The sequence below is a fragment of the Atractosteus spatula genome, assembly GCF_055471065.1.
Source record: "Atractosteus spatula isolate fAtrSpa1 chromosome 10 unlocalized genomic scaffold, fAtrSpa1.hap1 SUPER_10_unloc_1, whole genome shotgun sequence".
Taxonomy (NCBI): Eukaryota; Metazoa; Chordata; class Actinopteri; order Semionotiformes; family Lepisosteidae; genus Atractosteus; species Atractosteus spatula.
The window spans coordinates 4,802,635-4,819,519 of NW_028296612.1; the positions used below are offsets into that span (position 1 = coordinate 4,802,635).

Consider the following 16,885-nt stretch of genomic DNA (forward strand, 5'->3'; position numbering starts at 1 on the left):
AGCACACTTCCGTGTTCTACACACCCAGCCTCTATCTCACACTTGGTTAATAGGTTCATTGTCGCTGGTCTTTTAATGAGATTAGTGATCACGTTCACCACTGAATCTCAGAGTCACTGACTGATCACTGTCAGCACTGGGACACAGAATCACTGAACACCATCAGCACTGAGACACAGAGTCACTGATCACACGCCATCAGCACTGGGACACAGAGTCACTGAACACACGCCATCAGCACTGGGACACAGAGTCACTGAACACGTATCCACTGAGATACAGTCACTGTACACACCATCAATAAGCATTGTCTCACTTGAGATAGAGTCAACTAAACACAGCAACCACTGGAACAGTCACTGAACACAGTTTATCCCCCTGGGAAAGAGTCAGTGTGTCTGAAATACAGCAGCAAGAGGTTCTGTACATCTCCAGGTACAACAGCTCCAGCTGAGCTGAAGACGGTCTCTGGGCTTCATTTTCACAAAGAAACCAGACGAATTCTCTCTCCTCTCTCCAGGGTGTGGAATCCAGGCCCGTCTCGCTCCTCCTGTTGCTGCTGTCTGACTGATCCAGGGTCTTGTCCAGCCTCTTCCCCGGGGAGACGGGTGACAGTGAGTGTTTCAGCCCCTCGTCCCCTCTCGTCTCTGGTCCTGCTGGCGGGTCACTGGGAAGGACTCTGCTGGTGAGGAGAGGGAGCAGGGCTGCTGTCCAGAGCTGCTGAGAGACACTTCTCCCCCTGAGCTGGACCAGCAGAACCAGGCTCTCGGGCCGCCGGGCCCCGCTGGGAGCCCAGGAGCTCTGGGGAGACAGTGTTTGTGGAGTTTGGGGCATTTCAACCTGTTTCTGTTTCTGTCCGTCCTGTGAGAGTCGGTGAGGAGCTGAACCCACAGGAAACGACCTCAGTGGCCCCGTGACCAGTCTGCACACATCCTGCGTCTATAAATACTCTTTAATAACAGTGATGTCTCTCATCGCTGACGCACCTTTCCAAAGAGCAGGAGGCTGTGCAGAAAAAGTACGAGAAAAACTCAACCAAGAGCCCCCAGGTTTATACGGGTCGGGTGAAGGGCGATCAGACACAGGCCCTGGTGCAACAGGTGGGAAAGGTTTTGAGTTTGGATTCGAAGAGAGTCAGAGAGTTTGTCTCAGAGTCTGAGGATGGAAGAGAGAGATCAGATCTCTTTATCGGCCCTGTACAATGTCTTGCATGAGGAATGTGTCTTCTCCCAGACCCCAGCCTGCTCTCCATGAGACACACAGACAGGGAGAGAAGCTGGGGGTCAGAGCGCAGGGTCAGCCATTGATACAGCACCCCTGGAGCAGCTGGGTTGAAGGGCCTTGCTCAGGGTCCCAACGGAGTAGGATTCCTCTGCCGGCCGCAGGATTTGAACCGGCATCCTCCCAGCCACAGGCGCAGATCCTGAGCCCCAGAGTCACCACACCACCCTCTCTTTTTAAGGACACCCCTCTCCCAGAGCTCCTCTTGACAGACTGTGAAACAGCGACAGGAAGCTCGTATTCCTGCCGGCACAACAGCCTCTACCTGTTCACACTCTACAGCACCGGTCACATCGAACCCACAGGAAGGGGAGGGAGATCAAACAGACCTTTATTGTTTTAACATCACTCTGTTTCAGTCTCACCAGTCCTGAGATCTAGTGCTGCTGCTCACTTGGCTGAACTGTAGGGGTGCAAGAGCTCCTCTCTGCTCACAGCCCTGACTCCGATCTGTATCAGGGAGCCCCTCAAGTCCTGTCCTCACACAGACATCGGACCTCTGTCTCTCCTCGTCTGTTCAGACGTTACAGCCCTTGAAAACGCTCTCCGCTGTGAGATCACTGTCAGTTCCAGTGGTCAGTCTATCTAAACATGTGAGGGGTCAGCATGTCTCCTGTGACACTGACCTCTGTCTTTATTATTGAAGTTCTCTGTCACTCCTCACCGGAAGTCTGATTTAAGAGCTGCAGAAACCACTGCAGTATCTACTCCCCCTGGAGAGGACGGCAGACAGGCTGTGTGTGTGTGTATGTGTGTGCAGACACTGTGACTCGGGGTTAACTAGCTGTGTGTGTCCTTGGGCCCTGCTGCTGTTTGAGGGCTGGGGCTGACAGTATACATCCACAGCTACAGCCTGACATAGTGACACCAGCTGACACACGTTCCTGGTCGAGGTCGTGGTTTAATCAGAGTGTGAACAGAGCAGAGACCCAGCCTGGAATTCAAGTGAAAACACAGGGCTCAGACCTCACACGCCAACATCCCTTCATGAGACTCCGAGTCTGAACACAGTCTAGTTAAAGACACTGAGGGGTCACTGATACTGTCTGCTGTTCACTGGTATCTGACTGATTAGTCACCTAGTGCCCCCTGGTGTCCAAGAGAAGAATAAGGTCTCAGAACACTGCCTGAGCTGACTTCATATTTTAGTTTACATATTGCTATTTAAAATGCACTTGACAGGAATTCAGCTCAGCTCAGAGGAACACGGGCCTCTAACATCCTTTCTCTTCGTTTATCACAGTCGGGACCGGACCTCCAGTTCCACCTCAGGAGACGAGTCTTCTGTAGGGAGAATCAGATCAGACTGTAGTCAGCAGGAGGATCACCACCACCTGACAAACTGAAGCTGATGGACTGAGACTGAGAGTCCCTGGTGAGAAATTCAAGCACAATTTGCTCTGTTACTGGAGTTTACAGCCTGTGAACAGACCTGCTCTAGACTGACTCCACTGCTCCGTTACTGGAGTTTACAGCCTGTGGACAGACCTGCTCTAGACTGACTCCACTGCTCTGTTACTGGAGTTTACAGCCTGTGAACAGACCTGCTCTAGGCTGACTCCACTGCTCCGTTACTGGAGTTTACAGCCTGTGGATGGACCTTCTCTGGACCGACTCCACTGCTCCGTTACTGGAGTTTACAGCCTGTGGACGGACCTGCTCTGGACTGACTCCACTGCTCCGTTACTGGAGTTTACAGCGTGTGGACGGACCTGCTCTAGACTGACTCCACTGCTCCGTTACTGGAGTTTACAGCCTGTGGACGGACCTTCTCTGGACTGACTCCACTGCTCTGTTACTTGCCTGTGAGTTTGCTGTTCCTCCTCTTGGTATAGATAGTGACTCCAATGACCAGAGGGATGATCAGGACAAGGAGGAAAGTGGTCAGTCTCAGTGCCAGCTCGACTACAGATGATATAATAGAGCACAGATAAGACTAATGAATCAGAGCACTCAGAGCTGTCCTCTGTCTGGGATTGAGAATGAGGGGTCATTACCTACTGTAGATGGAGTTTTTCCTGGAGTTGTAGGAGTTGTGGTTGGAGTTGTTCTAGAAGTTGAGGTTGGAGTTGTTGTAGGAGATGTGGCTGGAATTGTTGTTGGAGTTGTAGGAGTTGTGGTTGGAGTTGTTTTAGAAGGTGTGGTTGGAGTTGTTGTAGAAGTTGATTCAGTCGTTTTAGTTGCTTTGTCTGTGCAAAAACACAGGTGTAGTGAGAACCACACAGAACAGACTCTTTTCTCTTGATGGTGTTTGTTTGTCGAGCTGTTCTAGAGTCTAAACCCTGCTGTGTGTCCTCCAGCACTTGAGAATGAAGCCCACGTTCCTGCACCCCTCTCAAGGCAACGCCCACATCATTCTCCTCGTGTCAGTGTGCTCTGGTACGAGACAGGCTCACTCTCAGGGACTGAAGGAAATCTGTTTCTCCAGCAGAGGATTAAGGGCTGCGTGAGTTATGCAGTGTGCAAAATGACAGCAGACCTGTATTGTGTTTTAGAGGTACAGTAAGTGAATTCTTTGTGAATCCCTTACTATACCACAGGAACACAATGTTAATTGTTAAATGATTGACGGTGTTGTTATCTTTAATACTTGTTGTATTCTGCACTTTAGAAATCAACAATTTTGGCAACTCATTTTGGCACATTTTGTCGTATGTTAATAAGAATTAAATAGTTATTTCTGCACTCTGTCCAGGAGTCATACAATCTGTACCTGTGAGCAAAGTGGAGTATGTGTGTGTGAACGTCACTGCTCCCTCCTGTGTTACATCACATCTCCACTGCCTGCTGTGGTCTGAGGGCTGCAGTCTCACAGTCAGTGTGGAGCTGCAGGGAGAGGAGCTGATCTGGTATCTGTCTCCCTGCAGCTCAGCTCCTGTCTCAGTCACCCAGATCACTTTAATTGATCCTTGTAGGTATGAGAGACAGAGTGCAGGACCCCGATAAGTGTCCAGGAGACAGTGTAGAGTCACAGTGCTGCCGGTCCTGAGCTCTGCCCCTGGAGAGACTTGAACTGGGAAACAGAGAGACAAGATCACAGGTCACAGAGCAGGACTGACTCAGGCTGAGCAGAGAGGACAGAGCTGTTGGCCCCTGAGGAGCACAGGAAGGACTGAGAGCCTCTTCTGCAGACATCTGTCCTGCTGCACAGTGTTCTCCACCTCAGCACACAGTAGCACTTAGTGCAGAGTTTACAGACCACCCCCTATCTGGAGGGCCCAACAAACTGAGCACAGGCTTCTATGTTCAGAGTGAGTGAGAATAGTCCGTTTGCTGGTAGTGTAGTATCAGGGAACAGTGCAGTCAGTGAGCACCAGTTTAAAGACAGTGTTGCACAGATACTCCAGGTTACAGATCCTTTATCAGTGTGATTTCCATGTCTTGTCTGTAGCAGTGCAGAGTACTTCAGTAATTCACAGATTATCTTGCTAATGTGATCTAAAAGTGAAGCTCATTTTTTATACCTGTGTTATCTTAGACAGAGGTGACCTTTTAAAGGTTTGTTTTGGTTTCCATTGAGAGCTCTCACGCATTCAGGGATTTTAAGTTAGAAGGGGTTTCAGTGCAAGAGAATAATTTTATTACATTATGATCCAACTGTGTTTTTAATTCATGTGTTGGCTGTTGGCATTCAAATTCTGCTTCAAAAACACAAAACCTATTTGAATGATCAGAAATGTATTTGAGATTTGGCGGTATGAAACTGACAGAGACTTACTGGTGAGGAGGGACAGATAGACATGAGAATCTTGTCCTTGCTGCTGGTCATTGACAAACTGCTGACAGGTGTACAGTCCAGCGTCCTGTGTGCTGAGAGTGTGGACGTGCAGAGAGCAGTCAGACCCCAGACTCACTCTCCCTGGCTCCAGGTCTCTGATCTTTCCAAGATTAACCAGTTCAACAGCTGTTCTCTGAGATCTGGACCTGAAGACCCATGTAGTTGTGGAACAGTCTGTCCTGATCACTCCTCTACAGGGCAGAGTGACACTCCCTCCCACAGTGGAGAAAAACACAGTGACACCTGGAGGAAGAAAATTAAATAATTAAATTCTCAATAATCTGTTAGTGTGAGAAACTGACACAGTCTGTGGTCAGTAACTGTGGGGCTCACTTCCCTGCCACTCAGATCCCTAAGAATTAATTAGGGTCAATTAAACTCTGTCTGATCTACTGAATCACACTGACGATCAGACTGCAGTGTGTGTCTTCTCTCTGATCTACTGAATCACACTGACGATCAGACTGCAGTGTGTGTCTTCTCTCTGATCTACTGAATCACACTGACGATCAGACTGCAGTGTGTGTCTCCTCTCTTATCTGCTGAATCACACTGACGATCAGACTGCAGTGTGTGTCTTGTACCTGTCTGATCTACTGAATCACACTGACGATCAGACTGCAGAGTGTGTCTTCTCTCTGTTTGATCTACTGAATCACACTGACGATCAGACTGCAGTGTGTGTCTCCTCTCTTATCTGCTGAATCACACTGACGATCAGACTGCAGTGTGTGTCTTGTACCTGTCCTGTGAGGTGCAGTGTGTTGAGGAGGGAGGCTCTTACCTGTGCTGAGGTGAGCAGTGTTGAGTAGCAGCACCAGCAGCAGTCCTCTCTCAGTGTCCACACTCATTCTCACCCTGTCCCTGTGATCACTCTCTGCTCTGTATCTCTCCAGGACAAGCACAGCGCCTCAGAGTGAGAGTCAGTGTCTTATACTGAGAGCTGTGACGCAATTTCCCTTACACTGCTGGGCCTGAGTTTTTTTAAATTGAGTGTGAAGCATGTTCAGACAAATATGGTAAAGACAGCACACTTCCGTGTTCTACACACCCAGCCTCTATCTCACACTTGGTTAATAGGTTCATTGTCGCTGGTCTTTTAATGAGATTTGTGATCACGTTCACCACTGAATCTCAGAGTCACTGACTTATCACTGTCAGCACTGGGACACAGAATCACTGAACACCATCAGTACCGAGACACAGAGTCACTAAACACTATCAGCACTGAGACATAGAGTCACTGAACATACGCCACCAGCACTGGGACACAGAGTCATTGAACACCACCAGCACTGAGACACAGAGTCAGTGAACACATCTCTACTGAGACACAGAATCACTTAACACTATCAGCACTTAGACATAGAGACACTGATCACACGCCATTAGCACTGGGACACAGAGTCACTGATCACACGCCATTAGCACTGGGACACAGAGTCAGGGAACACATCTCCACTGAGACACAGAGTCACTAAACACTATCAGCACTTAGACATAGAGTCACTGAACACTATCAGCACTGTGACACAGAGTCACTGAACACCATCTCCACTGAGACACAGAATCACTGAACACACACCATCAGCACTGAGACACAGAATCACTGAACACATATCCACTGAGATACAGTCACTGTACACACCATCAATAAGCATCATCTCACTTGAGATAGAGTCAACTGAACACAGCAACCACTGAAACAGTGACTGAACACAGTTTATCCCCCTGAGAAAGAGTCAGTGTGTCTGAAATACAGCAGCAAGAGGTTCTGTACATCTCCAGGTACAACAGCTCCAGCTGAGCTGAAGACGGTCTCTGGGCTTCATTTTCACAAAGAAACCAGACGAATTCTCTCTCCTCTCTCCAGGGTGTGGAATCCAGGCCCGTCTCGCTCCTCCTGTTGCTGCTGTCTGACTGATCCAGGGTCTTGTCCAGCCTCTTCCCCGGGGAGACGGGTGACAGGGAGTGTTTCAGCCCCTCGTCCCCTCTCGTCTCTGGTCCTGCTGGCGGGTCACTGGGAAGGACTCTGCTGGTGAGGAGAGGGAGCAGGGCTGCTGTCCAGAGCTGCTGAGAGACACTTCTCCCCCTGAGCTGGACCAGCAGAACCAGGCTCTCGGGCCGCCGGGCCCCGCTGGAGCCCAGGAGCTCTGGGGAGACAGTGTTTGTGGAGTTTGGGGCATTTCAACCTGTTTCTGTTTCTGTCCGTCCTGTGAGAGTCGGTGAGGAGCTGAACCCACAGGAAACGACCTCAGTGGCCCCGTGACCAGTCTGCACACATCCTGCGTCTATAAATACACTTTAATAACAGTGATGTCTCTCATCGCTGACGCACCTTTCCAAAGAGCAGGAGGCTGTGCAGAAAAAGTACGAGAAAAACTCAACCAAGAGCCCCCAGGTTTATACGGGTCGGGTGAAGGGCGATCAGACACAGGCCCTGGTGCAACAGGTGGGAAAGGTTTTGAGTTTGGATTTAAAGAGAGTCAGAGAGTTTGTCTCAGAGTCTGAGGATGGAAGAGAGAGATCAGATCTCTTTATCAGCCCTGTACAATGTCTTGCATGAGGAACGTGTCTTCTCCCAGACCCCAGCCTGCTCTCCATGAGACACACAGACAGGGAGAGAAGCTGGGGGTCAGAGCGCATGGTCGGCCATTTATACGGCACCCCTGGAGCAGCTGGGGTGAAGGGCCTTGCTCAGGGGCCCAACGGAGTAGGATTCCTCTGCCGGCCGCAGGATTTGAACCAGCATCCTCCCAGCCACAGGCGCAGATCCTGAGCCCCAGAGTCACCACACCACCCTCTCTTTTTAAGGACACACCTCTCCCAGAGCTCCTCTTGACAGACTGTGAAACAGCGACAGGAAGCTTGTATTCCTGCCGGCACAACAGCCTCTACCTGTTCACACTCTACAGCACCGGTCACATCGAACCCACAGGAAGGGGAGGGAGATCAAACAGACCTTTATTGTTTTAACATCACTCTGTTTCAGTCTCACCAGTCCTGAGATCCAGTGCTGCTGCTCACAGGGCTGAACTGTGGGGGTGTGAGAGCTCCTCTCTGCTCACAGCCCCGACTCCGATCTGTATCAGGGAGCCCCTCAAGTCCTGTCCTCACACAGACATCGGACCTCTGTCTCTCCTCGTCTGTTCAGACGTTACAGCCCTTGAAAACGCTCTCCGCTGTGAGATCACTGTCAGTTCATGCTTCCTGTGGTCAGTCTATCTAAACATGTGAGAGGTTAGCATGTCTCCTGTGACACTGACCTCTGTCCTTATTATTGAAGTTCTCTGTCACTCCTCACCGAAAGTCTGATTTAAGAGCTGCAGAAACCACTGCAGTATCCACTCCCCCTGGAGAGGAAGGCAGAGAGGCTGTCTGTGTGTGTGTATCTGTGTGCAGACACTGTGACTCGGGGTTAACTAGCTGTGTGTGTCCTTGGGCCCTGCTGCTGTTTGAGGGCTGGGGCTGACAGTATACATCCACAGCTACAGCCTGACCAAGTGACACCAGCTGACACACATTCCTGGTCGAGGTCGTGGTTTAATCAGAGTGTGAACAGAGCAGAGACCCAGCCCGGAATTCAAGTGAAAACACAGGGTTCAGACCTCACACGCCAACATCCCTTCATGAGACTCCGAGTCTGAACACAGTCTAGTTAAAGACACTGAGGGGTCACTGATACTGTCTGCTGTTCACTGGTATCTGACTGATTAGTCACCTAGTGCCCCCTAGTGTCCAAGAGAAGAATAAGGTCTCACAACACTGCCTGTGCTGACTTCATATTTTAGTTTACATATTGCTATTTAAAATGCACTTGACAGGAATTCAGCTCAGCTCAGAGGGAACACGGGCCTCTAACATCCTTTCTCTTCGTTTATCACAGTCGGGACCGGACCTCCAGTTCCACCTCAGGAGACGAGTCTTCTGTAGGGAGAATCAGATCAGACTGTAGTCAGCAGGAGGATCACCACCACCTGACAAACTGAAGCTGATGGACTGAGACTGAGAGTCCCTGGTGAGAATTTCAAGCACAATTTGCTCTGTTACTGGAGTTTACAGCCTGTGAACAGACCTGCTCTAGACTGACTCCACTGCTCTGTTACTGGAGTTTACAGCCTGTGGACGGACCTGCTCTACACTGACTCCACTGCTCCGTTACTGGAGTTTACAGCCTGTGAACGGACCTGCTCTAGACCGACTCCACTGCTCCGTTACTGAAGTTTACAGCCTGTGGACGGACCTGCTCTACACTGACTCCACTGCTCCGTTACTGGAGTTTACAGCCTGTGAACGGACCTGCTCTAGACTGACTCCACTGCTCCGTTACTGGAGTTTACAGCCTGTGGACGGACCTGCTCTAGACTGACTCCACTGCTCCGTTACTGGAGTTTACAGCCTGTGGACGGACCTGCTCTAGACTGACTCCACTGCTCCGTTACTGGAGTTTACAGCCTGTGGACAGACCTGCTCTAGACTGACTCCACTGCTCCGTTACTGGAGTTTACAGCCTGTGGACGGACCTGCTCTAGACTGACTCCACTGCTCCGTTACTGGAGTTTACAGCCTGTGAACGGACCTGCTCTAGACTGACTCCACTGCTCCGTTACTGGAGTTTACAGCCTGTGGACGGACCTGCTCTAGACTGACTCCACTGCTCCGTTACTGGAGTTTACAGCCTGTGGACGGACCTGCTCTAGACTGACTCCACTGCTCTGTTACTGGAGTTTACAGCCTGTGGACGGACCTGCTCTAGGCTGACTCCACTGCTCCGTTACTGGAGTTTACAGCCTGTGGACAGACCTTCTCTGGACTGACTCCACTGCTCTGTTACTTGCCTGTGAGTTTGCTGTTCCTCCTCTTGGTATAGATAGTGACTCCAATGACCAGAGGGATGATCAGGACAAGGAGGAAAGTGGTCAGTCTCAGTGCCAGCTCGACTATAGGTGATATAATAGAGCACAGATAAGACTAATGAATCAGAGCATTCAGAGCTGTCCTCTGTCTGGGATTAAGAATGAGGGGTCATTACCTACTGTAGATGGAGTTTTTCCTGGAGTTGTAGGAGTTGTGGTTGGAGTTGTTTTAGAAGGTGTAGTTGGAGGTGTTGTAGAAGTTGATTCAGTCGTTTTAGTTGCTTTGTCTGTGAAAAAAACACAGGTGTAGTGAGAACCACACAGAACAGACTCTTTTCTCTTGATGGTGTTTGTTTGTCGAGCTGTTCTAGAGTCTAAACCCTCCTGTGTGTCCTCCAGCACTTGAGAATGAAGCCCACGTTCCTGCACCCCTCTCAAGGCAACGCCCTCATCATTCTCCTCGTGTCAGTGTGCTCTGGTACGAGACAGGCTCACTCTCAGGGACTGAAGGAAATCTGTTTCTCCAGCAGAGGATTAAGGGCTGCGTGGGTTCTGCAGTGTGCAAAATGACAGCAGACCTGTATTGTGTTTTAGAGGTACAGTAAGTGAATTCTTTGTGAATCCCTTACTATACCACAGGAACACAATGTTAATTGTTAAATGATTGACGGTGTTGTTATCTTTAATACTTGTTGTATTCTGCACTTTAGAAATCAACAATTTTGGCAACTCATTTTGGCACATTTTGTCGTATGTTAACAAGAATTAAATAGTTATTTCTGCACTCTGTCCAGGAGTCATACAATCTGTACCTGTGAGCAGAGTGGAGTATCTGTGTGTGACCTTCACTGCTCCCTCCTGTGTCAGACCACATCTCCACTGCCGGCTGTGGTCTGAGGGCTGCAGTCTCACAGTCACACAGAGGAACAGACAGACAAGCACCAGCAGCAGACTGTACCTGTGAGCAGAGTGGAGTATCTGTGTGTGAACTTCACTGCTCCCTCCTGTGTTACATCACATCTCCACTGCCTGCTGTGGTCTGAGGGCTGGAGCTTCACAGTTAGATAGGAGCTGCAGGGAGAGGAGCTGATCTGGTATCTGTCTCCCTGCAGCTCAGCTCCTGTCTCAGTCACCCAGATCACTGTATAAGAGTGTAGGTATGAGAGACAGTGTCCAGGACCCCAGTAAGTGTCCAGGAGACAGTGCAGAGTCACAGTGCTGCCGGTCTTCAGCTCTGCCCCTGGAGAGACTTGAACTGGGAAACAGAGAGACAAGATCACAGGTCACAGAGCAGGACTGACTCAGGGCTGAGCAGCGAGGACAGAGCTGGTTCTCTGGCAAATATGGCAACTTTTGGTGACTTAAATTCTTACTAAAAAACAACTCAGAGGAACAGAAAAGGGCTTTAGAGATAAAAACTCTCTGTGGTTTTGAGTTTTGCCCCTTTGCTGGTGTGTGTGAACTGTCCCAGTTTGCGGACTGACTGTCTTGTTGTGTCACCGATCGCACACGCCTCAGTACAAAGACACACCACCAGGAATTCCTGCACTGTCTGTGTGTTTACTGAACGCGTTCGTTGTAAGAGGAGTTTTAAAATAAGAATAAAATAAAACCGCTGTTTGTTTGAACGCAGCTTGGAGCAACCCTAACACACCCTACCCCTAACACAGTGCACTGAGACACTGGCAGACAGGCTGGCTGAGAAGTCTCTGCTCCCCTGTGTCAGCGTTTGTCATATCCCTGTTAAAAAGACACAGTAATGAAGCTCGTGCTTCACTGCCTCCACTGATGTTTTCAGGATAGTTCACAGTTTCTGATAATTTCCCAGCAGAGACACTGGCAGTAAATTACTGTGCAGAAGAGCCAGAGAGTACAGATCGTACAGGCTCTCTCCTTGCTCCTTTCCACTGACCCACTGTCCAACGAGTCTTCTCATGCAGACTTATTTTACTTCTTGGAAAGTGTCTGATTGTGTGTTAATGCTCTCTGGATGCTGGGTAACCAGTAGAATTTTGTTTTCAAAGACACAAAACCTGGAACTATGGTACAAATATTTTTGAGATTCGGCAGTATGAAACTGACAGAGACTTACTGGTGAGGAGGGACAGATAGACAGGAGAATTCTCTCCTTGTTTCTGTCCATTGACATACTGCTGACAGGAGTACAGTCCAATGTCCTGTGTGCTGAGAGTGTGGACGTGCAGAGAGCAGTCAGACCCCAGACTCACTCTCCCTGGCTTCTGGTCTCTGATCCTCCCCAGAGTAACCAGTTCAACAGCTGTTCTCTGAGTTCTGGACCTGAAGACCCATGTAGTTGTGGAACAGTCTGTCCTGATCACTCCTCTACAGGACAGAGTGACACTCCCTCCCACAGTGGAGAACACATCGGGGACAACACCTGGGGGAAGAAAATGAAATAATTAAATTCTCAATAATCTGTCAGAGTGAGACACTGAGAGTCTGTGGTCAGTAACTGTGGGGTTCACTTCCCTGCCACTCCGATCCCTAAGAATTAATTAGGGTCAATTAAACTCTGTCTGATCTACTGAATCACACTGACGATCAGACTGCAGTGTGTGTCTTCTCTCTGTCTGATCTACTGAATCAGAGTGACGATCAGACTGCAGTGTGTCTTCTCTCTGTCTGATCTATTGAATCACACTGACGATCAGACTGCAGTGTGTGTCTTCTCTCTGTCTGATCTACTGAATCACACTGACGATCAGACTGCAGTATGTGTCTCCTCTCTGTCTGATCTACTGAATCACACTGACGATCAGACTGCAGCGTGTGTCTTCTCTCTGTCTGATCTACTGAATCACACTGACGATCAGACTGCAGTGTGTGTCTTCTCTCTGTCTGATCTACTGAATCACACTGACGATCAGACTGCAGTGTGTCTCTCCTCTCTGTCTGATCTACTGAATCACACTGACGATCAGACTGCAGTGTGTGTCTCCTCTCTGTCTGATCTACTGAATCACACTGACGATCAGACTGCAGTGTGTGTCTTCTCTCTGTCTGATCTACTGAATCACACTGACAATCAGACTGCAGTGTCTTCTCTCTGTCTGATCTACTGAATCACACTGACGATCAGACTGCAGTGTGTGTCTTCTCTCTGTCTGATCTACTGAATCACACTGACGATCAGACTGCAGTGTGTGTCTTCTCTCTGTCTGATCTACTGAATCACACTGACGATCAGACTGCAGTGTGTCTTCTCTCTGTCTGATCTACTGAATCACACTGACGATCAGACTGCAGTGTGTGTCTTCTCTCTGTCTGATCTACTGAATCACACTGACGATCAGACTGCAGTGTGTGTCTTCTCTCTGTCTGATCTACTGAATCACACTGACGATCAGACTGCAGTGTGTGTCTCCTCTCTGTCTGATCTACTGAATCACACTGACGATCAGACTGCAGTGTGTGTCTTCTCTCTGTCTGATCTACTGAATCACACTGACGATCAGACTGCAGTGTGTGCGTCTTCTCTCTGTCTGATCTACTGAATCACACTGACGATCAGACTGCAGTGTGTCTTCTCTCTGTCTGATCTACTGAATCACACTGACGATCAGACTGCAGTGTGTGTCTTCTCTCTGTCTGATCTACTGAATCACACTGACGATCAGACTGCAGTGTGTGTCTTGTACCTGTCCTGTGAGGTGCAGTGTGTTGAGGAGGGAGGCTCTTACCTGCGCTGAGGTGAGCAGTGTTGAGTAGCAGCAGCAGCAGCAGTCCTCTCTCAGTGTCCACACTCATTCTCACCCTGTCCCTGTGATCACTCTCTGCTCTGTATCTCTCCAGGACAAGCACAGCGCCTCAAAGTGTGAGAGTCGGTGTCTTATACTGAGAGCTGTGACGCAATTTCCCTTACACTGCTGGGCTGTGGAGTGGTTTTTAAACTCGGTGCGAAGGGGCTCAACTCTGCTTCCTTCTCTTTTAAGATCATGTTTTGTATGTTTCTTCTAAAAGTGTTAGTGTATTATAGTTGAATAGACGCAGGTCTGTGTTTAAAAGCTGCCTCTACAGGCAGGGGTTACAGAGGAGAGGTTGACTGCAGAGGCTAACAGTTCAGGACGAACGGCAGCGCTGTGGGTGTTGTGTCGTACTGAACACGTGTGCTGCACAGGGTTACTGAACGCACACCATCGTTACAGAGATGGAGTCACCCAGCAGCTCCATCGCCCTCCCCCCGGAGCCCAGCAGGTGTGAGCCCGGCCAGTACCTGGAGGGGAGACTCCTGGGGGAAAAACTAAGGCTGCTGCTGGGAGAGGTGTCAGTGGGGCCAGCAGGGGGCGCTCTCACCCTGCTGGTCCTGGAGGGGTCAGTGTGTGTGTCCAGTCCTGGTCTTCTTTGTGAGTCAGGGAAGAATGAGAATTGATCCCTCTCTCTCTCTCTCTCTCGCTCTGACACACAGTCACTGCCTGCCTGAAATCATAGCAGGAGTCTCGCTGCCCTGCTCTGACAGCACACCCGGCGTGCGTGCGTGTCTATAAGCAGAGGCATCCGGTGTGGTCTGGGAGCGATCGTTAGTGCGTCCGTGAATAGAGACTGAGGTGAGAATTCAGCGCCCAGGCTCACTGATAGCCTGACCTCAGGAAGCATGTCCTGAGAACGGGCAGAGTTCTCACAGACGTTTTTAGAGCGCTGCACCGGGTCTCAGACCACGCCGAGGAGGAAGACTCACAGGAACTCAGTTCAGCACTCTGGACAGCTCCACACTCGTCACTCCTCGCACGTCTGGAGCTCTTCTCTGGACCCCCCCCTCCGAGCTCTGTGCAGTAACGGGGATCCCCTCCCCCGCCCCACCAGCGTGTACCCCCACCTGCATGATGCGCCACACACAGCAGCTCTCAGAGGGATGGAGCCAGTTCAGAGAGGGGGGTGATTAGGAGGCCATGATGGGTAAAGACCAGGGGGGGGTATTTGGCCAGGACACTGGGGTGACACCCCTACTCTTCTCGAGAGACACCCCGGGATTGTTAATGAGCACAGAGAGTCAGGACCTCGGTTTGACGTCTCATCCGAAGGACGGCGCCTGTTTACAGTCCAGTGTCCCCGTCACTATACTGGGGCATCAGGACCCACACAGACCGCTGCAGACACACACTCCAGGACCAGGACTGGACAGCCCTGCTGCAGAAACACTAACTGACCCCTCCAGGACCAGGACTGGACACGCTGACTGACCCCTCCAGGACCAGGACTGGACACACTGACTGGCCCCTCCAGGACCAGGACTGGACAGCCCTGCTTTAAAGACCCCTGGAGACTCTGCAGACACACACACACTGACCCCTCCAGGACCAGGACTGGACAGCCCTGCTTTAAAGACCCCTGGAGACTCTGCAGACACACACACACTGACCCCTCCAGGACCAGGACTGGACAGCCCTGCTTTAAAGACCCCTGGAGACTCTGCAGACACACACACACACTGACCCCTCCAGGACCAGGACTGGACAGCCCTGCTTTAAAGACTCCTGGAGACTCTGCAGACACACACACACTGACCCCTCCAGGACCAGGACTGGACAGCCCTGCTTTAAAGACTCCTGGAGACTCTGCAGACACACACACACACTGACCCCTCCAGGACCAGGACTGGACAGCCCTGCTTTAAAGACCCCTGGGGACTCTGCAGACACACACACACACAGTGACCCCTCCAGGACCAGGACTGGACACACTGACTGGCCCCTCCACAGACAAGAGATCCAAAATCAGTCAGGACCTCGATGACGAGGCATGCGTTTCCCCTGTGTGTCCAGCAGGGGGCAGCGATACCACATTAAGTCGTTTTCTTTCTTCCTTCGTCTTCTGTCTCCTGTCTGTCCCTCTACGCTCAGGTCCGACATCCGCCCAGCCCGGATCCCAGCCCCCCCCCCCCCGGCCAGTCCGTCTGTCCGCGGCGCAGGGGACCGGCTCCTCGTGGACACGACTCCGCTGGGGGGCAGACGTGGACACTGGAGACAGGGGCGCCCACGCAGGAGGGGGGCGGACCTCCCCTGAGCTGACTCCGAGAGCCCCGCGCCGACGGGCCTGTTCCCCGTGTGTGCGCCGCCTGTGGCTGGGAGGTTGCCGGTTCGAATCCCGTGGCTGGCAGAGGAATCCTACTCCGTTGGGCCCCCGAGCGAGACCCTTCACCCCAGCTGCTCCAGGGGCGCCGGATAAATGGCTGACCCTGCGCTCTGACCCCCAGCTTCTCTCCCTGTCTGTGTGTCTCATGGAGAGCAGGCTGGGGTCTGTGAAAAGACACAGTCCTCATGCAAGACGTTGTACAGGGTCGATAAAGTGGTCTGATCTGACCTGACTGTGAGCCTCACTTGACTCGACCTGCAGTGGCGCTTGTGGCCACCAGGGGGCGCGCCGGAGCCCCGACATCTGAGACGGCTGCTCGTCCTGCAGCGGCGTCGGTCGCTGTGATAGCAGTTGTTGCTCTTGTTGACTTGTTCTTACATGCCAGGCAGAGATTCTGGAGTCAGGACTGTACAGATGGTGACGTCACAGTGATAATAGAGATCGTGATATTCTCTCTTCTCGGTGTGTCTGTATGAACCCCTCTCTCTCTCAGTGCAGTGTTCATGTACTGGAGTGTCCAGTCAGTGTGTGTGTATGAACCCCTCTCTCTCTCAGTGCAGTGTTCATGTACTGGAGTGTCCAGTCAGTGTGTGTGTATGAACCCCTCTCTCTCTCAGTGCAGTGTTCATGTACTGGAGTGTCCAGTCAGTGTGTGTGTGAACCCCTCTCTCTCTCAGTGCAGTGTTCATGTACTGGAGTGTCCAGTCAGTGTGTGTGTATGAACCCGTCTCTCTCTCAGTGCAGTGTTCATGTACTGGAGTGTCCAGTCAGTGTGTGTGTATGAACCCCTCTCTCTCTCAGTGCAGTGTTCATGTACTGGAGTGTCCAGTCAGTGTGTGTGTATGAACCCCTCTCTCTCTCAGTGCAGTGTTCATGTACT

The 16,885-nt window shown here is 50.9% G+C and overlaps 1 protein-coding gene across 1 annotated transcript; it reads right to left on the reverse strand.

Annotated features, from left to right (window-relative positions):
• Positions 1-188: 188 nt before the first annotated feature.
• On the reverse strand, positions 189-5,910 carry LOC148813567 (uncharacterized). Its single transcript, XM_088908056.1, has 8 exons — positions 5,844-5,910; positions 5,000-5,302; positions 3,995-4,294; positions 3,279-3,470; positions 3,085-3,186; positions 2,537-2,565; positions 428-861; positions 189-204 (listed from the first exon to the last, which is right to left on the reverse strand). The coding sequence occupies exons 1-8, from the start codon at positions 5,908-5,910 to the stop codon at positions 189-191; spliced, it is 1,443 nt and encodes a 480-aa protein (XP_088764182.1).
• Positions 5,911-16,885: the final 10,975 nt, after the last annotated feature.